General features: G+C 36.1%; 2 protein-coding genes and 1 long non-coding RNA gene across 6 annotated transcripts in view; 2 read left to right on the top strand and 1 right to left on the bottom strand.

Annotated features, from left to right (window-relative positions):
• The first annotated feature begins 9638 nt into the window (after positions 1-9638).
• On the top strand, positions 9639-13731 carry LOC136820523 (magnesium transporter NIPA2-like). 2 transcript variants are annotated; one of them, XM_067076709.1, is made up of 6 exons: positions 9639-9743; positions 10726-10917; positions 11236-11292; positions 11506-11596; positions 11848-12008; positions 12643-13731. In XM_067076709.1, the coding sequence occupies exons 1-6, from the start codon at positions 9713-9715 to the stop codon at positions 13284-13286; spliced, it is 1176 nt and encodes a 391-aa protein (XP_066932810.1). In that variant the 5' UTR covers positions 9639-9712; the 3' UTR covers positions 13287-13731. The 2 variants fall into 2 exon arrangements, with proteins under 2 accessions (XP_066932810.1, XP_066932809.1); XM_067076708.1 differs by lacking the exon at positions 9639-9743 and adding an exon at positions 10227-10323 and having other exon boundaries at positions 12643-13379.
• Positions 13732-16503: 2772 nt separating this feature from the next.
• LOC136820545 (mitotic spindle assembly checkpoint protein MAD2B-like) overlaps positions 16504-24777 on the bottom strand; it is a 28555-nt gene continuing 20281 nt past the window's right edge. For 2 of the 3 annotated variants that reach the window (XM_067076736.1, XM_067076733.1), the window contains one exon: positions 16504-16796. Coding sequence is in view for 1 of the 3 variants with exons in the window: in XM_067076735.1 (XP_066932836.1) it covers positions 16792-16796; positions 22364-22493 (135 nt within the window). In the remaining 2 variants the exon portion in view is untranslated. Of the gene's footprint in view, positions 16797-22363; positions 22494-24777 lie in introns of all 3 variants that reach the window. The other variant, XM_067076735.1, reaches the window with a different exon arrangement.
• Positions 17104-19059, top strand: LOC136820547 (uncharacterized). The gene is made up of 2 exons (XR_010848609.1): positions 17104-17396; positions 18640-19059. It is a non-coding gene; the product is annotated as an uncharacterized lncRNA (long non-coding RNA).

Here is a 24777-nt window from a genome sequence, read left to right as displayed (position 1 = left end):
TCAAAAAAATCGAAAAATCAAAAAATTACTACCAGGTAAATACAAGTCATTAAATTTCACAAAGGAACACATACATCTTAAAAGAGCTCAAGAGGGTTTGAGCTTCCTTATAATCAGCGTTTCTTTTATATAAGGCTCTTCATCAATCAGATAATTATTATTTTTTCAAATATAATACTGTATATACTATTTTTTGGGGATGTTCTGGAGTTTTTATAAGATACTTCACTAATTGGTCATTAAAAGTAACAGAGATGACGCGTTCTTTAGAAAAAGTAACAAAATTGTTTTATTACAGGTTAACGACCAACCAAATCAAATAAGAGCTTGTAAAAACTCCAGCTTGTCCCATTTTTTGAAGTATAATACCATTTTTCATTTTGTATCCAATTTTTCTTCTATCTGTCCCGTGTTAATTTTTCAAGCCAAATTAAACATAGCCGAAGGCAATTGAACGCATTCAAACATAATTGAACATAATAATCGTCGAATGCAATTGAATCTCAATTGAACACAATTGAATCTCAATTGAACACAATTGAATATCAAACAAATCTAGAAATTGCTGTAATATTCGATTGAGAGTCGATCCCGTTGGACAATTGAATTTCAATCAGTAGATTGCGTTCAATTTGGTCTGACTGCTTCCATCGTCAATTCTGCCGTTCGATTAAGATCGTTGAGTTGGATTGATTCCCAGGCTAACAAACATTAGGTCACAAAGTTTAAAACTGTCAAATAGCCTAGGGGTTACACTGGTTTATAGCAAATTCAGTAGATTTAAGTGCTACCAGTGGATACCGCTTAAAACCAAATACCCCATAAAACCTACAAAAGTTGCACTTTGGGCTCTTTTAGCCACCAAACTAATATTGTATAATTCACTTTTTTACAACCTCTAATAAAATGTAGTTTCATTAACACATTAACTGCCGTGCATATTTTTTAAGGTTTGACCAGGCAAGTCATTCATTTGAGGGCTATAGCCTCCACTGATGCAAGTTACCCACCACTTCAAGGTAAATGTGCATTTTTTCACTTCCTTGTGAAAAACTGAATTCTGGTTTCTACAAAACATAACTGTTAGGGAAGAAAACCATAGACAGGATACTTTCAACACAAAAAGTTTCAGTCACAAATTTAGGTGGCTAAATTTCCAGATTGAGGGTATTATCTCTATTTTTTGTAGGTTTTAATAATGGGTATCCACTGGCACTGGTAAGAAGTGGAAGAACTATCAGTTCATTATGTGTATATAATTTTCTCATCACTAATTATAACTGCATATAAGTTAGTATCGCGTCTAGTGAAAGGTCTATTAAAACACCAAACAAAGCAAAAGTCGAAAACAGTAGAGCAGGGTCTGCATCTAGCCTGCAGATATCCATGCTATGATTTCTAAATGGTTTCAAACCCAGGAACATATGAAATCAGACGTTTTTTTTTTTAATTACGTAATCTTACGCGTTAAAAAAACAGACAATGCCCCAGCAGGGTATTATCTAGCACTAGCGCTATTAGTTAAGCATAAAAAATACACAGGGAAGGAGGTTGAAGTTATAGCACATGACAACCTCGTTCCCTGCGTATTATCAGCTTTTTTATGTAAGCATATTATAATAATAATAATAAAAGTTTATAATCTAAACCCTACAAGGATTGGATTGGCCACAGAGCTTCAAAAAAAACTTGACAACTAAGCGTATTATCTAGCGCTATCAGTAAGGGGAGCCGTCCATATTCATTTGACAACGCAAAACGTCAAAATGACGTTTGAGGGGGGGGGTTTTAAAGTTAGTTTGCGTATAAGAAATCAAAGGTATATCCTTGTGAAATTGCGAATATGTTAATACCAACTACACTATACTTTTTAAGCGTCGAAAATTTGTATCTTACATGAAAATTTGCTGCTCCCAAATCTATTTATGCATGAATATGGGTCCCTAAGCTGATAGTGTTAGATAATACCCCTGCATTGTCTGTTTCGACGCGACTAAGTACGTTTCAAAGAGAACCCATGGTTAACCTGATAACCAGGAACAGCTGTTATAATTTTTTTACGGCACGGTAAACCTCTGAGGTATTACTTGAAAATTATACATCTGAGGAAAATAGTCCTCCCGCGCAAAATTTACACAATAATCTTTGTTAGTTAGTCACACTAGGAAATCTAGCTTTCAGAAAAAACAAATAAGTCATCTATAGGATACATTTTCAACACAAGATGAGAGTACCTGAATCTTTTTTCTGGGAAGTTATCTTTCAAATTAGTCTCAAGGTTGGCTTGGCTCAAATTACTATGCTCAAATTTTAGGCAATTTCTCATAGTTTTTGAACCTAATTTCATTTAAAAGCGCTGGGTTATTTTTCTATAAATCCCTTTAGAGTTTGCGCCGCATTTTTTGCTAGAGCGAAAACGATATAGCGCTTTCACACATTTTTACCCATTTGGCGGGCGCTAGTGTGACTAACTGTTGTTGTGGTCAAATTAAAAAACTGATACGGCGCCCTATTCATAAACACAATCACGCATCTTTGTTGTCATTCCATCCCAGTCCTTTTAGACAAACGCGGTCCTTACTATTTCGAAATTGCATATTTGTCAGATTGTTATGTTTTCACCCATCCCGGCAGAAAACAACCACAATCTGATTTCAGGTTAACACCAGGGTATTCTCTGCACTCTGGCGTCAATCAGTAACGTAAATAAAGCCTGAGGGATACTTGAGGACGAGGTTGAGCACATGAAACATTGAAAATAAGAGAACACCTGAATGAAGAAGGCTTGACGATGGTTTTTGTTTGGTTTTGTTTCGTTTTTCCTGTCTTACCTGTCATCCTTTTTTTGCAGTCACTTTCACTTTATAGTTTATTGCATATTTGTTTTATTTTTATTTTAGTCAATGAGTTATATATTTCAATTGTACTTTAGTGAAAATTTTAAAATACAAAAAAAAAATGTATGTGTTGACAATGGTTCAAAGAATTTCATATAAGAAGCTAAAAAACCTTTAAAACTTACTAAAAAAATATTCCGCCATCTTGATTTGTTTGATTTTTGAGGTCGTGACTTCTTCATAAAGACGAAAGACATATCTGGACTTTTATCTGGACCTGATGGGCCGGACAGTATCCGACCCAAATTGCGACTTGTATCTTTCCGCTTTTCGTTACTCTGAAGAGCTAATATGAATGAAGGATCAATTCAATCTATGCTGTCGATCACACGGAGCGTCATTCCAAAATGAAGAGACTCTGAAAGTCAAATTCTGGTTTGAAAGCCAACCACGTAAAGATGTTTTTATTACCTGAAACAGAGCATAAACAAAAAAAAATCGTCACCAAAATTGACAATTTTATGCTTTACCGATCTGATGACAAAAATAAAATCTTTTTTGGTTTCATTTTTTATCCTAAACGTGGCACAAGTAAGGATGAGTGAGTATGTTGAGCTCTATTTGTAAGTTATAGCTAGTGCCACATTAAAAGTAATTCCACCTGTCAGCCTGCTTAGCTAGTTATTTTAGAGGTAAAAGATTCATTCATTTTTTTACGGTTTCCTCCAATGCAATGTGCAATGAAGTATAAGCCTGAAGGGCTAGAATCGAATCTCCTTGGGCGGCAATCACAAATATCTTTGTTTCGCGTCACCTGACCGACTCTAAAAGATTGAGTAGAATTGAGTCGGTGAGTCGGTAAATTTGTCGGACTTTTTCTGTCGATGTGATGATGTTTCCTTCGTTCAAAAATTTTATTATTGCCGATTTTTTGTGGGCAATTTCTAGTGCATTAGAGCAACATTTTGACTTTGTTTATCATTACATGCGTCATTTATGGTCGGAGCACAGGAGGTCACAGTGTTCAAAGGTCCTAATTTGAAACCACCAATGACACGCGGTTGTTTTGGCTGCTGGCTGGCTGGCAGTTTCCTTCAAGAAAACCCGAAAATTTTTACGATCGACCGACCGACCGACTCACTTTTTAGACCCAACGAGGACGCGAAATGAAGATATTTATGATTGTCGCCTTGGTAGGATTTGAAGCCAACAAATCCTACCAAAGTTGTGCTGCGCGGCATGGTTTTTACACAAATGACAGATTGAAACTAAAATTTACCGCTAAATTTCGATCGAAAAATATCAATCGTAGATAAAAGAATTGCTAGATTCAATCTGTCATTTTTTAAGGCTTCACTGTTTCTGCCTGAGAAAGGTTAGAGATTCTACTCTAGCCATTCGGGCTTTAAACTCAATGGTTTCCTCTCCTCAGTTACAGTTCCAGACGTTTTTACTAATCGCTAAAATCGATAGCTAATCGATAATTAATCGATTGATTAAATATCGATTAAAAACGATAATCGATAGCTAATCGATACTCACAATTTTTTAGCACTCAATTAAATTATCACCATAGATTTTTAATCGATAATATCCTATCCATTACAGTGTTAATAGTTGATAATATTGATTAATATCGATATAAGGCGGCAATCAAAAATATGTTCCATTCGGGTCCTAAAACATCTTCAAATCCAGTCGGTAGTAAATTTTTGTCGGATTTTTAAGATCTAGTAATCAACAGAATCTTATGCCGCCATCTTTAATTTGCCAAACTAAATGTGCGCGCGCATGTGTTAACCTTAAAGCGGCCCTTATTTTCGGCCCCCAGGGTATTGGCCCTACCGCGTTGCTGAATTTTGACATGAAAGTTTCAATAAGGGTACATGAAAAAACTTGAACAGGGCTCAATGTGGGTTAAGGGGCGACGTTCAAAGTCGCCACGCGTAACGGGAAAAGACGGTTACTTTCAAAACATACCTACCCACCTCCTTAACGGTCTTCATGATTTGACCAAAATTTTACCAAAGCTTTCATTCCCGCTAAAATCAAAACAAACGGCCCGCTACAAAGGTCGCCATTTTCGGAGGTTTACAACAACCGAATTCCATCACAATTTTAAACGGCCTTTTTGTTTTTAAAACTCCTTAAGGCAAGAATGTTATACTCTGAAACCACCCCTAAATTGCTCAAGGAAAGGATTTTGGATAGCGTGCTAAAGGGTCAGGGTCCAGGATACCAACCCAGGGCCCGAAAACCTGACTTTTCGAGATTTGAAAGTAGTAATCACTTGTAATCACTTATATTATGTACCACACTTTAGACTCCTGAGAATGACAACAAGTTTTTCTCATTCTAACACAATGTAAATTAAGTTTCTTGAACTAAATTGGCAAAATGTTTCAAATTCATAAAACTAGTTGATAAACTAGACTAGATAAAAAACTCATTGTATTAGGCACGCCTAGAGTCAACATAGCCTATATGATGAACGTCATGCACAGAAAAGATTTATCACAACTAAAAAAGTTATAAGATCTGCTAAGACTTGATTCAGTTTGTTCAACTCTAGTTTTGAATGAATTTTGGTTGATTGAAAGGATTGAGAGCAGCAAAAGTTAAATAAAAATTTAATTTCAATTATAGAATGAAGAATGCTTTTATATGGAATCAGGGTATAGTGTAAACGATTCAAATAAGTTTTTATACTTACATTATACAACATTTTTTAAGTCAGATACCAATTTCAAATTCAGCATACAGCAAAAATTAAAAAAAGGGGAACCCACCCCCTCATTTTGGTATCGATACCAACTTAAAGATTCCCTAATTTTCAAAAAAAGGGGGACCCACCCCCTCATTTTGGTATCAATACCAACTTGACTTTTTGAAATTTGAAAAAAAAAATTGACATCACCCCATGGGTTTGGTATCTGGATCCTGACCCCCCTCTGAGAAGTGAGCGCTACGATAAGCGGTCTTTGATTTTTCCCTTGGAATTTTTAGTGGAATTTCATTTTGGTCATCAATGCCACAGCTAGCTCTCAACTTTCCGATATACCTACCACCCACTAACGGTCTTTTTCCATTACGCGTGGCGACTATGAATATGGACGTTCAAAGACAATCTTCGTTCGCCCGTGCCCGCCATTATGGGAAAGATCCGAACCTGCGAACAGCGCCCAAAAAAACCCTGACAATTTTACCGACTTTCCGAATTGAGTTTTCTTGTAAATAAACAGTCGGTCGGACGACCCGAACGCAACATATTTTTGATTGCCGCCTAATCGATACCTTGCGACCCTATCGATTTTTAATCGATAATATCGATGAAACTTAGATCGATATCTAATTGGATCGATATCTAATTGATATAATTGATATCTTATATCTGATCAATACGTAGTAATTTCTGCAAAAATGTTGCTCGAAAATTCAACGATTCTGACTCAAATGGTTCGTACAAAACACCTTCTGAATCAATCAGAACGATATGCCAGCAATCCCTTCCAAATAAAACTAAAAATCAACCAGGATGGTTTCAAGCAAACTCAGCTAATTTATTACCTTTAATTCAATCACGAAACCAAGCTATGAAAAGTTACTTCCAACGCTCTACACGCTCCTCTTTGAACCGTCTCCGTTCAGCAAGAAAGAAACTGAAAGCACTAATAACCAAATCGAAAAACGATTGGATTTCAAATCACTGTTCAAGACTCAACCGTCATCATGGTACGAAACCAGCTTGGGAGTCCCTCAAAGCTCTAAATCACGGACTCTCAAAACCAAACATTCAGTTTCCGACAATGAAAAAACCAAATGGTGCCTTGTTCCACTCCTCAAGAAAATGCAACTGTCTTTTATGAACATTTCAACAATCTCTACAATAGAGAAAAAACTTTAATGGTATCCGTTCTCGACCCATCCCTCATCACGAATTGTTCAAGGATGCGATCATGATCCAACTGAGGATGAAATCAGAAAAGCTATACAAAAATTAAAGAACACTTCTCCAGGAGACTCTGGTATACAACCACAAATATGGAAATGTTTGATTGATCATCCAGAAACAAGTCAAGCTCTTACCCAACATATACTTTCAATTTGGCAAACTGAAAAATACCTAATGACTGGAATGTAGGACGTTTGACGATTCTAAAAGAAAGGCGATCTTGGTTTACCAAAGAATTATCGTGGGATCATGTTACTTGAGACTGCTTACAAGATAATTGCAATCATTTTACATTCTCGCCTATTACCCAATCGAAGAAAATCTTGACCAGAACCGCAATGTGGGTTTAGACCTGATTGAGGCTGCATTGATGCCATTTTTACAGTTAAAACAGCCCTTCGCAAACGACGAGAACACGGAAAAAATCCTGGGTATTTTTTCTTGACCTAGTCAAGGCTTTCGATCGCGTACCCAGGCAGTTACTATGGCTTATCTTAGAGAAAATTTGGAGTTCCACCTAAATTAACCAGTCTTCTTAAATCCTTACATGAAAACTTCACCGTTAAATTCACCGTAGACGAAGTCACGCATGTAATGTCATGTACCATTGGCGTGAAGCAAGGGGATATTCTCGGCCCCATACTGTTCACGTTTTTTCTTGCAGCTGTAATGATCACCTGGAGAGCAACCACCAGCCTACCATTGTGCATTTTTAGATCAAAACAGGATGCCAAAATGACCGGTCGGAGCTACCGTTGCTACGGCGAGGAGTATGAATTTCAGGACTCTGAGTATGCCGACGACACAGCCCTCGTTTTCGACTCAAGACAAGACGCTAGTGTTGGTATACCGCTCTGTATGACCCATTTCGACTGTTTTGGAATGGAGATCCATTCGGGGCCACCTGATTCGAAATCTGTCGTTCTTTTCTGCTCGAAACCACCATGTATGTATGACGATCCTGCAACCTTTGATCAAGCTGACCTATCGAATATAGTTTGTGGTGACAGATTTATTCCTGTTGAGCGAGAGTTTATTTATCTTGGTAGCGTCATAAGTTCCGATTCCTCAGATGATCTTGATGTTGATCGTAGAATACAGAAAGCATGTAATGCATTCGGTATGATGAAAAGTTCATTATTTTCCCGCACTAAGATAAAGCTTTTCAAGCAAAAGTTTATCAAGCATTTATTTCTACCCATCTTATTGTATGGTGTTGAGTGTTGGAGCTTGACGGAAAAGCTTCTTATAAATTGAAGAGCATTCACACCATCGGTGTGTAAGAAGTATTTGTCGTGTTACTTTACTCGATCGTAAACGTACATCTGATCTTCTCGATAAACTTTCTATGGCAATCGATAGACACCTACATTTGTCGTCAACAGCTCAGATGTGGCTGGGCATGTAATGCGCATGCCTTGGAATTGCCTTCCACGGAAAATGTTGTCGTGCTGGGTCCGTTCTAAACGTCCTCGTGGTGCTCCGAGATACACATTGGTCGATCTCTATTAAATGTTTGAAAAAATCTGGCATTGATACTAATGTTTGGCATGATTTGGCTTTGAATAAATTAGAATGGAGAAATTTGATTCACTCTGTGAAAATTGATCCTTGATGATAATTACTTGACTAGTGTATTTCTTTTTACTAAGACAATACTATTTTATTTTCCGAATAGCATAGTGTTTTATTAGTTTTTGAAATTTATTTTATGCGCTGTGATCCTCATGCTTTAGGGCATGTGGCCTATGCCCTTATTTTTGGGTAGGTTTAGTCTCTCATATCTGATCAATATAATCGATACTCACAATTTTTTAGGCGCCAATTATTTATCGATTATCGTTTTTAATCGATATTTAATCAATCGATTAATTATCGATTTTACCTATCGATTTTATCGATTAGGATCGTCTGGACAGTTCCAGCTCGGCAGGCAAGAGGTATATAGTGACTCCAAAAGTATTTGTACTATTTGTTGACTTCAAACCAAACGTTTCATTTGTCTGTGAACTTGGAACCCTTCTAACTATGTCCCTTTGGGTCAATGTTGATTGCAACTACCGTCAACTGCTCTAACTTGGGACGATTGGTCGAAACATGGGACTGGTTGATATCTGGTCAGTATTTTCACTTACTGTTAAATCTCTTTGACAACAAATCTGTTTTGATAACTCCACCAAGTTTATCAATCATACTTCTTCGTTTCTCTTGGAGTGCACAGACACTCGCGTTCCACTACGATTTTTTTTCATATTTTGAGGAGATAAAGTGGTATTGTGAATAGCAATTATAGGTCTACACTGATTATTTACCCTAAAAAACATTTCTAATTTTGTAAATCTATGTTCCACTTCCCAACAGAGAAAACATATATGGAATACTTTCGTTTTCCCCCTAAATTAAGTGAAAATAAACCACCAAAACATTTTTGGTTGGCAAGAAAAAGGGCGATTATAATTTCTCAGTATCCAACAATGCTCAGGAAAACTTTTTATATTTTTAAAGGGAAGTAAAAATGTAAGACAATTTTGGTACTGAGCTCTCTTTCAGAAGAATCCATGTACCAATATGTATGTACAAAATATACTTTGTACTTTGCTTTCCAGTCAAAATATCAGGATTTTACTGGTGGTTTCCAGGTAATTTAGGGGTGGTCTACCTTACATCATTTATTCCCAAAACAAGTTAGTACACATTTTAGGCACTGATTCAAACTATGCAATAAAAAATAAAGTTGAATTTCGAACGTCTTTACGATAGAGAATGATTTAGTCTAATAAATTTTTATATATGGAGGTATTTGTTTTTAGAATGACTTTATTTATGTTTTAATTACATTTTACTTTAGAATAAAAATAAAAGTGAATGAGAAATAATTTTGCTCAATATTTTGTCAAATACCTTGGCAAAATAAGAATATCACATGGGCAGAATCAACACAACCTTTGTCACTTGTAAGTACAATTACAGTTTACTGATCGATTGATTAATTTCAAATTTGATATCCTAAAAGAAATTTTTTTGGCAGTCTCAAATCAATGAGAACTGAGAATTTATTTCTATGAAATATGGACGAAAACATAGGAAACTGTTTTTAGAACGATTCTATCTTTTGTAAATGTTTTTAATAAAACCCTAAAAGACTTTCTTCCTTGAAGTAATAATATTTCCTTGATACATGTTCTGAAAAGTTAGCATCTCCCTCAATTATAAAAAGTGAGGAGTCTCTCATTAATTAATGAACTGCTCGAACATATAAACCTTAGTCTTGGTTAATAATTGATTTTTCTTTTATGTATGATGTTGTCATGACATTACCAATGTAGAATCAAAACTTGAATCTTTTATCTCTCCATTGATAAGGGATCACTGATTCAATCTCACTGATTATCTGTTAGCTATAAAAATCATTTATGATAACATGGAAATTAGCTAGAAGTAGTAGGTTTGTTTTTAGCTAAACTTTCTGTTTCAAAATGGTTTTTAATGAGAGCATCAGTAATGGGAATTTTTCTAATCACACTTTCCCTCAAAGTATGTGTTCAAAATATTTTATTTCAAAACTTACTTCCTGCACCTATTCATTGTTGTTACTCAAATTCCTCACAAAATATTTTGTCATATTTGATAGAATCAAATCATTCTCTCCAAGTCATATTTAAACAAAGTACCGATTTATGCAACTTGTATACAATCCATGTGGAAGAAAATGCTAATTTTATTCTGCAATGATATTTCCTGTTTTATTTCTCAGCAAGGTCACAAAATTAAAAAGGATTTTGGTGCTTTCTAGTCTAATATTGTCTTCACTATGTAAGAAATGAAAGGTTGGAACTGTTTTTCACTACTTACAGCATAGGATTTGACACTTATGTTGTTAATCAAAAGTTTCAACATACAGCAATCACCAAATTTCTATTTTTTTCATTTTGACAGACCTTTCCTCAAGCACTAACCTTTCTTCCACCCTTGCCACCACCACCATGAGCACACAAGATGACGAAGATAATGGAGACTATTACAAAGGACTGGGACTGGCTTTGAGTTCTTGTATTTTCATTGGCACTAGTTTCATCGTGAAGAAAAAAGGACTTCTTAAAGTTGCACGAACATCTTCGTCCAGAGCAGGTAAGTCATCATTGAATACACATTTGAAAAAGAATTCTGCCATTACTGGCCCCTAAGGGCATGAAGAAAAATTTGCCCAAACTCTTTATTTCCAACCTCCTAGTCTCTCAGGATCAAAAACCTACGTGACCATTAATTTTTCATCTCGATTTAAAAATCTTCTTAACATTGCTCATAAATGAGGAAAATTTACGATATTTGTCCAGTCAAGGTCACTAAATTCGTTGTAATATTATTCGTGTTATGAGAAACCTTATTTGTGACAATATATAATTGGCATTGAACTTGTATCTTATCATAATTCCGTATTTTTCAAAGGTGAAGGAGGATATGCATATTTGAAAGAATGGATGTGGTGGGCTGGTTTGCTTACAAGTAAGTATTCTTCTCTTGTTGTCTATTTAAAAAGAGTCTTTTGTATTTGGCTAGACTTGGTTCTACTTCTGCACGTCATTAGGATCGATTTACTGCACAAAGCTGTTTTCTCTCCACACCATTCAACAAGGTGATAAAAAGTGGATTTGCTCTACTGACTCTACTCTATTTATCTACAATTTAAATCATCAATTTCTTTTTCTCCACTTTCAGTGGTGGTTGGTGAAGCAGCCAATTTCACGGCGTACGCGTTCGCACCTGCCATTCTCGTCACCCCTCTTGGTGCTCTGAGTGTCCTTGTCAGGTAAATTCACTAAACAAACAGTCGTCTTCATTATCATCTTACACATATTCTATACTGAATAACTTGAATTGTATTTAAACTGAATAATGGGATTGGCAATTTTCTTTCCAATCTCCCTTTTGACCTGAAAAACCCCCCATGAATTTAGAAACAACGAGAAACTGGACATTGAACCAAATGTTGAACTTTGTTCTCAGCTTCTATGTAAACGATTGAATCCATTCGATTTCCATCTTCTTCTTTTTTAACAGTGCTGTGTTGGCATCAATTATGTTGAAAGAACGGTTGAATTTGCACGGAAAAGTAGGTTGTCTACTGTGCATCCTGGGATCGACCATCCTCATCATTCATGCACCGGAGGAAGAACAGGTCACCGAAATGGAAAGTCTCTCGCCCAAACTCAAAGATCCATGTACGTTGTATCATTTTATCATTTATTAGTGAGGCGTTTTTCCTATTTCTGGCATCCTTTTTTAACTCGCTGATTCTATATTACCTTAAGGGAAGAAATTTTACAAATTTGATGAACCGCGAAATTAAATTACCGCGAAATTTTTCAAAAAAGGTGAACCGCGAAATTTTTCATAATTTTTAATAACATTTCTTTGAAATACGTGTATAGTTTGTGAGTTTTCATAAGATTTACTGTCAAATGTCAGCCTCAGGTTCCTTATAAAGGTGTTTCTTATAAAAAACAACGTGTAGTCAAATAAAAAAAAATCAAATATTTCAGTGATCCGCGAAATTTAATTCCCTCGAAATTTTTAAATACCGATGAACTGCGAAATTAAATTCCCGCGAAATTTTTAGAAATCGATGAACCGCGAAATTAAATTCCCGCGAAAAAAAAAACAATTTGACCAACCGCGAAATTAAGTTCCCGCGAAAATTTCTTCCCTTAAGGTATGGTTATTTGTATCTTGAGCTGCATTCTTTTCTTGTTCTTCCCTGAAGAGGAACGAAGTAAATTTAAGAGGAGCATTTATTTATGAAGTAAGCTTTTTCATTACTCACATTGAATTCGATTACTTTCATTTTCCTTTTAGTATTTGTAGCCTATGTTGTTGCCGTATTTCTAGCCGCTGGTTTTCTCATATTTTACGTCGCTCCCAAGAAAGGAACGAAAAATGTGTTGGTTTATGTTTGCATTTGTTCTGTAACGGGTTCTCTTACTGTGATGGGATGTAAAGGACTTGGCATAGCTATCAAACAGACATTAGCTGGAGACAGCCAATTGGGTAATCCTGTTGTGTGGATGTTACTGATAGGTGGTGCGTTCTGTATTATCATACAAATGAACTATTTAAATAAAGCATTAGACATTTTTAACACATCCATCGTGACTCCTATATATTACGTCATGTTTACGACATTTACAATTATTGCATCTGCCATTTTATATAAAGAATGGGCCATGCTGAATGCCAAAGATGCGCTGGGATCAGTATGTGGTTTCATGACCATTATTTGTGGCGTCTTTTTATTGCACGCTTTCCGTGACATTCGATTCACGCTGAAAGATCTGTACGGTCAGGTAAGCGGAGGAGGATCGGCGACTGTGAAAAACGATCGCAATGGGGTGGCTGGGATGTTGATGGGTGACTCCGATGAAGATGAGACACTTGATGATGAGGAGGCGTATATGGCCATGTCCAACTCCCGATCTGATCTTATCGCTAGCAAATTTTAGCACTCGTTTTAAACGCTTTTTTATAAAAATGTAAGATTATATTTGTTTCATCGTGAAGATTTTATTTAGCTTGACTAACTAGGTTAATCTAACTCAAGTAGTCTGTTACGTTGAACGTTTTATTTTTTTCGAAATAGTTGAACATTTTGTTTGTTTGTAACTTTTATATGATTTCTCCAAGGTAGATCTTTTATATTTTTGTCCGTATTATTTATTGCATAGAAAGTGTTTTCATAATCCATAGTTGGTGAAAAGGATCTTCCTCGATTTATCTTTTACAACACTTTTTTACAACTTGCTAAATGAAGGCAAATTTTTAGTTCTGTCAAACTGTGTGAATTTTTGGGAGAGAGTTTAGTATAACATTATTTGTAATATAATTGAATATTTTGTTTCAGATTAATATTTTTTGTTATTAGGTGAAGAATCAAGTTTAAAAAACTGACTCCTTTTTTTGACCTACCTGGAAGTCCAGTAGGACATCCAACATGTGGGTTGATTCATAATAATAAATCAAATCAGGTTTTGTTGGTTATAAATTCTGCAGATATTCAGATTTTTAGCTTCATGAGCTCATCATTTGTGAAATCATAAACCAGTTATTCAAATAAATAGGCAAAAAAACTGCTTTATTTAACAATGTTATCCGTGGACATGTCGTACGTTACTCTTAGGTGCCAAATAAACGCCCCCCCCCGCTTGTTAATTTTTCGATTTTTTTCCAACCCCCCGGATGTTATTAGGACCCCCCCCGTTTATTAATTTTTGAAAAAATACCTAGCTACCAAAAGCAAAGTTTCTTGATTTACTCTAAAAAGCCTAAATTTAGTCTATTTTGACCCTTTTTAGGATTTTTGAAAGTCCATATCAACCCCCCCCCCCCGGTAATTAGGCCCCCCGTTTATTTGATTTGAAAATTTTTTCCAGTAGACCAATAAAAAACTTCAAACAATTATGATTTTCTCAAAAAATAGAAACTGTACAACTCTCTGCCGCACCGATTGATATGTCTTTATTAATAGGTATAATTTTTTTGAAAACAAAGGGAAATTATGTCTAAAATAACTTAATTTTCGCGAGGATTATGTTTTGCGAATTTCGCGAATCCAAAGGTTTTTAAAATTTTCGCGAATTTCTGAAAAAATCGCGAAATTCGCGAAATATAATCCCTGCGAAAATTAATCCCCTTAATGGGAAAAAAAGCTCACAAGAGCCCAATAGGATTCAATGTCGACTGCCATACTCATTTACAAAAAAATGCTTATTTTCCATCGGTAACTTACAATCAGTGATGTCTTTTTAAGGACTCGACTACCTTATCGGCCCTTTTAACGCCACGAGCCCAAAAATCAACACCAATACGGGCCGGTGTAAAACGCCGATAAGGTATTTGAATTTATTTTGAAAGTTTTAGAGAGTGCTTAATTTGTGAAGTAAGTCCGCTGCTAAGATATATATCAATTTCAAGGCTAGATGGTCGCAACGTTTATAATAAAGGCATACGATTAAGGGCATTCTGTTTTAGGTTACGAAATGTACATTTGTTGAAATGAGTGAAATATAGTACCTGAAATAAGATAAAATTGGCTGAAATGTGCGAGATGAAATTATTCTTCAAGCGACAGCCTTTACTTCTAACCTTATACCGTCCGGGACGGTAGCCTGAAATTTGCCCTCGGAGAGCAGGAGTTCACATTGTAAGTATGTTTGTGTACGTAAATAGTAGATAATCTAACCAATATGTAGGTAAATGGGGTTACGAACCACACCCTAAGTCACTCAGCAGTCAAACACTGTCGTAAAAAATTGCAAAGAGCCTAAACGTAAACCTTAATGTCACAGGGAGATGACTACCTGAGCCTAAATGTCATATGATGAGGATTTCAGTCACAGTGAGGACACCCCCTTTTCACAGACCCACTGGGATCCCACTGAGTTTTCAGGCTCGAAGACAAGTGAATTGAAATTCCAAGCCATAACAACATGGGAATATAAATCCCTATCGAGTTTTGGTCCGTGACCCCTACTGGCTGAAAAAACCCTACAAAGTCTGTGTTATGGCTATGGGCCTTAACAGCCGCAAGCAAAGCGTGTTGTATACCGTGAAAAGCACAGCTCAAAATCATATATTTACGCTGTGCCGACGAATCGAGATTCTATTCATCGCGCAATCTGCGAAGACAAAAGTAACCATGACGACCATCCAAGATCTTGGATGAGCGTCATAGTCGATATTTTTATTCCCGTCGTTGAAAACACAACTTACAAAAAGTCATCAATGCTTTCTAAAAAGACTCAGTGATAGAGAATCATAACATAAAGTCTGTCTATTATTTCGATTCAATTAAAGTGACATTTCCATAATTAAAAGTTTAGTAATTACTGTTATACATTTGGGGATCATGTAAAAGATTTCTTTCGAAATAAACTCATTTCAACTACACTTGAAGGTTTCTGGGGAATTCGTAAATAGTAAACTGCATACTGATACAGTCTGCTAGACATTAATATGGTAATACTTGCTCTTCATCTTTGATTTTTTCTACAGTGATTAGATTGACACATGCGCGATAAAATTTCTATTATTTGTCTTCAGAGGTTACTATTTTCTTTGAAAACTTAACCTCTGATACTCAGGGTACGTGTTGTAGCGTACCAAAGTCTTGATAATTATGGGGATTAAGAAAACAATCATTCTGAATTCTTTATTCAATGACACGTGCAGATCTTCTAGAAAACATGAGCACGAAAATTACAAAAATTAAAAATCACACTTTTTGAAAGTACATATAAGACGATCGGCCTATAGTAAGTAGTACCAAATTCTAAGCTGAGGCTAAAAGTACGAAAGGGCGGTAGGATGTATTGCGGGCAACACACCGTCTTTTTCGAACTTAACCTAGAGTTCTCAGCAAAGTTTTACTACATCTCAAGTCTTAAATTGAAATCACGGACATTTGTTTTTGAGATGCTGTCAGCTTTAATACGATTGACGTCAAGACGTGTTTACCGAATAATGTATATTCAGGTGCCTCATAAAGTTCACCCGGATCTTATTTGGACTCAACGTTTAATAATTTTTTGAAAGTAGTTTAGCATAACTAAAGATTAGTCCATTACTTTGCTCTATATCGTCTGATCTTATACAATATTTACCTTATTTTTAGACATTCAGAAGTACAATTTCCAACCCCTGGTAAATAGAGATGCAGATATCTCTATTTGATTTCTTAGCTTATCAAGACTATTTTTCGTTTTTTAGACGTTCCATGTTTAAATCAAATATAGAAAATTAAAAAATTATCCACAACAATTAATACAAATGGAAGATGACCGAGTTGAAAGACCATTGCATCCCGAGTGAAAACATCCATTCTTAGACTTCAACTTCAACAGCTCGAAATGGTTAGTTAGCGGTGAGTTGGTGTTGACTCGATGAGAATATTCTGTCGACGATCTTCATAATTCGGTTTTCCTCGATTCAATTATCAAACTGCTGCTGTTACTACCCTGAAAAAGGAAAAAACAATTTTACTTAAATTTTTAAAATTTGAAAGATCTTTCAGAAAAATATTTGAAGTTTTATACAAATCAAGATCGGTGCGGTTCAATTTATTGATGGAAGAGAAGGAGTCATTTAGACATAATCATTTGAAGCTACATTCTTCACACTACCGCACTTCAGAGACAGATATGTAGAAATATACTTTAGGGATAGATTTATCGAGTACAGAAAAAAGACCCCTTCAAATATAACATCTTTGCGATTATGAAAAGATCCAAAATAACTATTTTGTTGATATTGTAAAAAAATTGTTGATATTTCGCAAAATTGACATTGAATTTACGTCGATAGGTGACAGTTGGGATTTATGGAAGAAGAAACAAACAAACAAACAACTGTGAGAAGAATGTTCTGTACAGTGAGGATACCATCTTTGCAAGGTATCATTTTGTTGACTCAAAGTATTAGTAAGTCGAACCGTGGTAGCACTTCATTTCATGCGATATCTTTTAAGTAAATTTGATTTTGAACTATAAACAACCTAGAGAGAACGCAATATATTTTTACGAGTTTCTGATATTTTAGCGATTGAATGATTGATTAAGGTAAGGCAAAACTTTTTTACGTAATCATTTTTGTAGGTGGCGTTTTGTAGGGGCGTCAACTAGCTTGAATAAATCACTTGAGATATCTCTGTGATCCCAAGGCAAGTAGGGGAAATAATTATACACCTGAAGCTGGATTCAAACTCCCCGAACATTACGATGTGCCCATATCTGTAATAGGACCAAAACTGTATTTATCATTAGTAGTTTGACCAGGAATTATAAGTCATCATTAGCCTAGATTGCTAGATCACTAATCAGACTTAGCAGAAACTAAGCAAAAAATAATGCGAATGACGAATTGTACCTTAAAGGAATTTTAGCGGGCAGGTAAACTAAGTTCCCACCCGTTCAAACAGAAGATTTTCCATTCCATCGATATTCAACTCCTTCACAACAAGCTTTCAAATTCTCACCGGATCGCTGGGACAGGAAATAGATTTGATTGTCAAAATTGATATCTAAAGTATTGTTAATTGAATTGGAAGCAAGCGTTTCAAATTTCTAAGAACCAGGGCTGAATCCGTTCAAGTCCGTTGAATCATGGAATACAAAATGTTCTTTACTTTTTAAAGAGATTCACTTTAGAGAATGAGAAGTTTAGATTTTCTTCCTTCCTTTCATTAATTCGCAATTTCCCTTTATTTTGTTCATCGTCTCTCTAGCACAGTGGGACGTCTAAAGAATTCTGGAGAGGAGCCTGCTATATAAAAAGGATTCAAGATATATTTTTCTTGAATGAAAAATACGACATGTTCCACTAAATTATATTTTGCACAGACCATGTATCACTATTAGCCAGCTTTCTATTCTAATCATATTATAATCATAAAATAATATTTTTCGAACGGGGGAGGAAAACCTACTTTAAAATGGTGTTTGTTGTAAAATGGATTGTCTTGAGATTTTATTGCTAGTTCATTCATTCTTGAAAATCTTATTTTGTTTCGTTGAGTTAGAATCAGTACTGCAGTCTTCCAGAAAGATTAGAGAGAAAACATTTTTGTAAAGTCAAAATCGACGCTGCACTTCAAAGAACTTAGGTAGCTAGGTATGAATTGTCAAGACAAGTCGATTGCGAAAGTTCAGATGAAACGTTTAAAGACTAGTGCAAAGCTTTAGTTTGAATGATGCTTTCAAAGGGACAGAACTAAGATTGGTTCAGAATATGATTTATTGAAGGTCAGATGAGTTTTTTCTTGATTCAGAGAAGTCTAACTTATTCTCTTCCATCTCTTTTCAGAAAATAATGGAAAAGACAAAGGGAGAAAACAAAACACGAAAATTGTTGACAATGTTGGTTTTGTTTTTCGTCCTTATCAACACCGCCTTCTCCGCCCCAGTCAAAAAAGATAACGTTAACAAAGCACTTTGTGTCGAGTACGTCTGCCAATCAAAATACAAGACGTGTCTTGGGTACTCACAGACAAGCGACCTGGCTCGATTCCAACAAGAATCTATGATTTGTCGACAAGCTATATGTCTGTGTAAAAGAGAGAAGTGTCAAGTCGATGAATCGGACAATTGTATTTTCGAAGGTTGAAAAAGCAACAGAAGCAACATTACAGTATATCACATAAAAATAATATTTAGTCACAATTTCACCATGTAAATATTTTCTATATTTTTCCCATTTTATGAGACGAAACTAATCTTAACTTGACCCATCAATGTCTTTTCTTTGGGCCACTTTCTGTAATTGTAATTGATGTAGAAATTTACTTCAGACAAGCTAAAGCTCTGTAGGTCGGAAAGATTTCCAAGGAAACTCAGCCAAACCTTGAAGTCTAGAGATGCTTCGATAATTTTTTAAAGTTTAACATTAAGCATGAAGAAACATTAGGGTCTCTTTAACTCGAACCTCTATAACTCGAATGTTTTCTTAGCTCTGAGTCTTCTGGTCCCTTAAGTTAAGGATGCCTTATAAAAATTACTCCATATCTCGAAATTTCCATGACTCGAATAATTTTGTGTGTTCGATATATGAAGACTCACTTACGAAATTCATGATTCATGGGGAAATTTTGATTTTCGCAACCTTTGAAGGACTTTCGGACTCTTGAAGTCTATACATGAGACTTCTTACTGTTTTATATTATTGGGAACCTTTGAGAGATTCGAAAGTGTGAATTATTTTTAAAATACAATTCTATTCAAAGAATATTTTGAATTTAGAGAATCAGCTTCACTGACGTGAATGTGTAAGCAAGAAAATCAAAAAGTTGGTCGGATATTAATCCCTTTAACATCGTGAGGGATAAGGATGTGTTAGTATGTCGGCGCAAAGTAAAAGAAAGCGGCGGATTTCTTATACTATGGCAGGCGTGTATGTATTATTAGCGAAGATTTGCTATTATTTTCCAAATTGACTGCTAAATAAAAGTTCAATAATACCTATCAATTTTATTTTTAGTTGATTTATTTTGAATTCCTTGCTTGAATCAGGGATATGTTATAGCAGAGCTGGATAACGCACATTTGAAAAAGCCTTGTTCTATCTCTGTCCCTGACATTAAAATTTGATATGAAATTAAACTTTTTTAATTACAAATTCGTGAAATTTGGATTTCTTTTTAGCCAATGATTCTGCTGCTGCATTTATTGTTCACGATTAAAAACTTTTAATTATCAAGAGGGTCTGTAAAACATTGGTGAATGACAATTTAAAAAAATGAAAAACATAACACACGCTGATAGATTTCATTTACAAAGAAGCTTTTGGGGTACCTTTTGCAAATAAATGTTATAAAAGCAAAGAATGATTTGTCTGCTTCATTTCTCTTATAAAAACAGAACACTCAAGGGTATTTCTATTATCAAATTTACCGAAGCCTCCGCTAAGGAATTCTCCTTCATCCATCCGCTTTTTGCTTGAAATACTTGCGCGCTTACACCGCGAACTGAAATAAGGATTTGCCACTCACTTTCTAACTGCAGATATTTTCAGATAGCAAGTCGGTTATGTTGATTATGGAAAAAATTTCAAGTCATATTGAATACAATACATTTGTCAAAATTTACATCCGAACATCGCTTTTAAACGAAGAAATATGAACGACCTCTTCAAATTGTTAGCATAAACATTTCAAACGCGTTAGATTGAAAATATCAATAGATTTCATTTACAAAGAAGCAAAGTAGTGCAAAATGAGGAGGGATTTTGGATGTGACAGTTCAAGCGAGGAGGTGATGGCTGATGTGTGGTCCCTGTCGAAAACGAAACTGTATTTAATGATCGACATACATTAAATCTTTTTTTATACCAAAAATATATCTTTACCCTGAAATGTTACTACGTTTTTCAGGAAAAAAATGCCCTGCTTTAGTTGAGCGCGATTTCGTGTGTGATTTCTGACGTGGAAATAACCAAAAATCTAATTTTTTTTATGAAGATTTACAGTCCAGGCACACAAGGGCCTCTAAACCGATCTATCATCTACAATTACAAAGATCTTGATTCGTAGCGCGATGGATGTTCCATCCATGCCTTGGTTAGTTCTTCCTTGAACGCTTTGATGCTAGTAGCGTTAACAGTCTCTTTTGGTAGCTGGTTCCATGCTGTCACACTTCGATAATAAAACGACTTGGTCTGGACACCTCTGAATCCATCGTCTGCAAAGTTTGGTATCAGTTCGTAATCGTGAATTCGAGATAGATGGACGCACCCTGCGAATAAACTTTCCAACTGTGGTGCCCTTATCGTAGAAGTGCAAGTGTTTGTAGATCTGAAGCATGTCTCCGAAGTCTCTTCTGAATTCGAGAGAAGGCAAGTCGAGTTTTCGTAAGCGCTGCTCGTATGATAGATTACTTAACCTTCTGACCATCCTAGTGGCACGTCGTTGAACGCCCTCAATTAAGTTGATGTCCTTACGTAGTTTTGGTGACCATACAGATTGGGCATACTCGAGATGAGGCCGGACAAAGGTTGTGTACAAAGTGAAGAAAGTCTTAAGGCTTAGGTCTTCGAAACCTCTTCTGATGACTCCTAGAATGGAATTTGCTTTTTTCACTTGTTTTGATATATGTTCTTCAAAGGATAAGTCAGAGTCTATCAGAACACCGAGATCTTTTTCAACAAAAACATGTTCAAGTTGTTCACCTCTAAGTGAATAAGGGTGTGCGTGGACAATATTCCAATATTTACCGAAAGTGAGAACGTGGCACATCTGGGTGAAATCTTAATAGCCAGTCATTTGACCACTTTTCAAGTTTGTGTATGTCTTGTTGGATAGCCAATAAGTCCTCAATAGAGTTGACTTCTTTGAAAATCTTCGTGTCGTCAGCAAATAGGAGAATTGAAGACAGCACATTGTCAGGGAGGTCGTTGATGTAGATAACAAAGAGAAGTGGTCCCAAAACACCTCCTTGGGGAATACCACTGATAACATCATCTGTCTTAGATCGAGTTTGGTTAACCTTAACCAATTGTTTTCTGTCAGTCAGAAAAGACTCTACCCATCTCAAGATGTTTCCAGATATTCCATATCCTTTCAGCTTTTTAAGCAGACGGTGATAGGGAACAGTATCAAAAGCTTTTGAAAAATCGAAATATATAGTATCAACAACACTTCCGTTAGCTATACTTTCACAGCACTCGTCCAAATAATTTAGGAGTTGTGTGACGGTGGAGCGGCGACTAATGAAACCGTATTGCTTGTTGGTTAGAAGCTTTTCGTCAGTTAGATGCTTCATAATGTGCTTTCTTATAAATGATTCCATTAACATACAGACTACTGAAGTCAAACTAACAGGTCTATAATTTATCGCAAGGTTGGCACGGTTCGGCTAGATGGTCAATCAGTTCAACTAACATTTTCGGGTGTATATCATCCGGACCGAAGGATTTACTGACGTCCAGCAATTTTATCTGTTTTCTCATCATATCTTCTGTTGTAATGATGTTCTCAACTTGATTCTCCGTTAGTGCAGGAAAGTTCTCCTTAAATATTTGATGTGGAATCACTTACTTTTGACAATCAAGACATAGCGACCAGTTCGACTGTAATTTGCAATGTTAGTGTAGATTTGCAGGTTGGACGCGTCTAAGTAGAAGAGTTTTGTAATTTCGAAGTGGTAATCCCCATCAGTGAGTGCACTCTAAATGATCAAAGGGAGAAAGTTTTGTGATCTTTGCGTTGTTGTTTTGTTGTTGTTTTGTTGTTGTTTTTGTTGTTACATGATATACCGAAAACATAAGGACTCTGTTTTACTTTTCACTGTAGTTGCACTTGAATAAATCTGTACTAAAAAGTGAAAATGGTGATCACGAATAAGATAAAGTGAGAAGAAACGTTCAAAGAATAGATAAATTCTCTTGTTCCCCGAATAGACAACAGCCCATAGTACTAGTGATTAGCTGGGGATCCCTCTCCAGGACACAAAAACAGTACAGAAGGACACTAATATGGTTTACCTTGAAAAGGGAAATTTTAAAATATGTTTACTTTAGTCTCACGATTTATTTCCTTTTGTACAGAGGCGATTCTATAGCCTCTGTACTACGCCCAGAAACCACCTTCCACGCCCGTAACGCCCTCGTTACGGTTGAATGAACTTGAAAGTGTTTTACTCTGCTCAGATCGCCTGATCTGGGAGTCTAGTTTCGGACCTGAAATGGAGTGGTGGGTTTCTGTGGCGTGTGTATAAGGTAAGACTTTTATGTAAATGTAAGATATAGCCAGTACAGAAATACGTACAGTCTCCCCTTCTCTGTTTAATGTTCGAACTAGTCCTCCACCCGTTAATAATGTGGTGTCGACTTAGGCCTGGGCCGGCATCGCATTATTACAAATGGCGCCCAACGTAATTAAAGATCCCGGAGCTTATTTAGAAATTTTTTTTACAGGGTTTTATTTTTGAAAGACGTAATTTTTCGGCTCCTTAATAAAACAGAAAAAATAATAATAAAACCGACTTCCTTAAGTACTAATGGAAGGGGTTTTTGTTTGGTTTCATCGATCTTCTGGGTCTGTATCTACATAACGTAGCGATATAGTATCTGGAGCGCACTATATCGGTGTCATCCGACTTTTTTTATCCTCAAAGAATTTGAAAAAAATTAGTAAGAAAAAAACACTTTTAATGTGCGCACGGGTTATAGACTACTCCAACAAGGTCGAGGCAATGACGGGCGTCTTGTATATAAGGAGAACTACCCAAGGGACACACTACCCGTTCCAGTGTAACTATAACATGTTGATTGAATAGGAGGTTAGATGGTTGTGTGAGAGAGTAGAGAGAGTTATTTAGGTGTTACATGTACAAATATAAATTAACGATTATTTTTTCTTTCAGCAGACAGTGGGGCAGTCTAGAAAGTTGTGTGAATGTGAGAAGCGCGCGCTATATAAGTTTAAAGCTCAGAATGATGTCTCGAGGCAATGAGAGTTATGACGAGCGTGGGGGATTATTGAGTTATTTGGAAATATTGAATTGAGTTATGAATTACAGAGTTATATAGAAGATTATTTGAGTTATGAATAGAGTATTGCGATTTTTTTGGACCACGTGTGACCATAGCTTAGCGCCCGAGCGTGGAACAGTCACGTTGGGGGATAATAGAAGTTTAATGAGATATATCGGAATCATGATGGGGGTTTAGTAGATATACGTATTTAGGTTTTCGAGAAATTTCGGAGAAAATCGAATTGCAAATTTGCAGAGAAAATTAGTTGTACAGAATATGCGCAGTTCTGTACATGAAAATAGAAACACTGTTTGGTATGATAAACAAGCTAAGAATAGAATTGATGAAAGTTGAACAAGATTAGCTCATGACCAAACAAAGTAACAGAAGATTGTTGAGATCGTTTCGCAGCGATCCCTTTAATTTTTGTTTATGCGATTATAGTAGGTTTACGTTGTTGAGATTAGGGCCAAAGGTGATTCACAAAAGCAACCGCTTCCTCGTAATAAAAAAAAGTGAGACAGGGGTGCCTGCCACGCATCTTATAAAAAAGATTAAGAAACTGTTTTGTTACAGCGTCCCATGAACGACGATCTTAGCTTTTCTCCCTTGCTAGGTTTTGAACGGTCCAGCTCCCCCAACAGCTTAGAAGAGGACCACTATATAATGGCGAATACTGAAGGGATTGCGCCCCGCGAAGACGCTACACCTGAACTCCCAAACGATGAGGTTCTTAGGAGCCTTACTAACGCGTTAAAATATGTTTCAAAAAGTAAACGGCCAGCGGCCCCTAAGTTTAGCGTTGCTATTTTTTCGGGAAACGATAACGAGGACCCAGTGGCTTTTGTGAAACGGTTTTAGGCTTCTAGCTAAGGCTCAGATATGGGACGATAATGAGTCCCTTGAATATCTCTCGGTATACGTGGCGGGAAGGGCCGCGCGTTGGCTCGAGGACCTTCCGGCTACGGATAAAAA

This window comes from Clytia hemisphaerica, unplaced genomic scaffold, assembly GCF_902728285.1.
Source record: "Clytia hemisphaerica strain Z4C2 unplaced genomic scaffold, Clytia hemisphaerica genome assembly, whole genome shotgun sequence".
In the NCBI taxonomy this organism is placed as follows: domain Eukaryota; kingdom Metazoa; phylum Cnidaria; class Hydrozoa; order Leptothecata; family Clytiidae; genus Clytia; species Clytia hemisphaerica.
This window is presented reverse-complemented; position numbering and strand designations above follow the sequence as displayed.

Excerpts from the sequence above, each read along its gene's own strand:
- LOC136820523 (XM_067076708.1), top strand. The coding sequence starts at position 10,266 with ATGGTTTTTAATGAGAGCATCAGTAATGGGAATTTTTCTAATCACACT. Across the intron at positions 10,324-10,725 it reads TAATCACACTTTCCCTCAAA|ACCTTTCCTCAAGCACTAAC; the intron begins GTATGTGTTCAA and ends TCATTTTGACAG. Across the intron at positions 11,293-11,505 it reads GTGGGCTGGTTTGCTTACAA|TGGTGGTTGGTGAAGCAGCC; the intron begins GTAAGTATTCTT and ends CTCCACTTTCAG.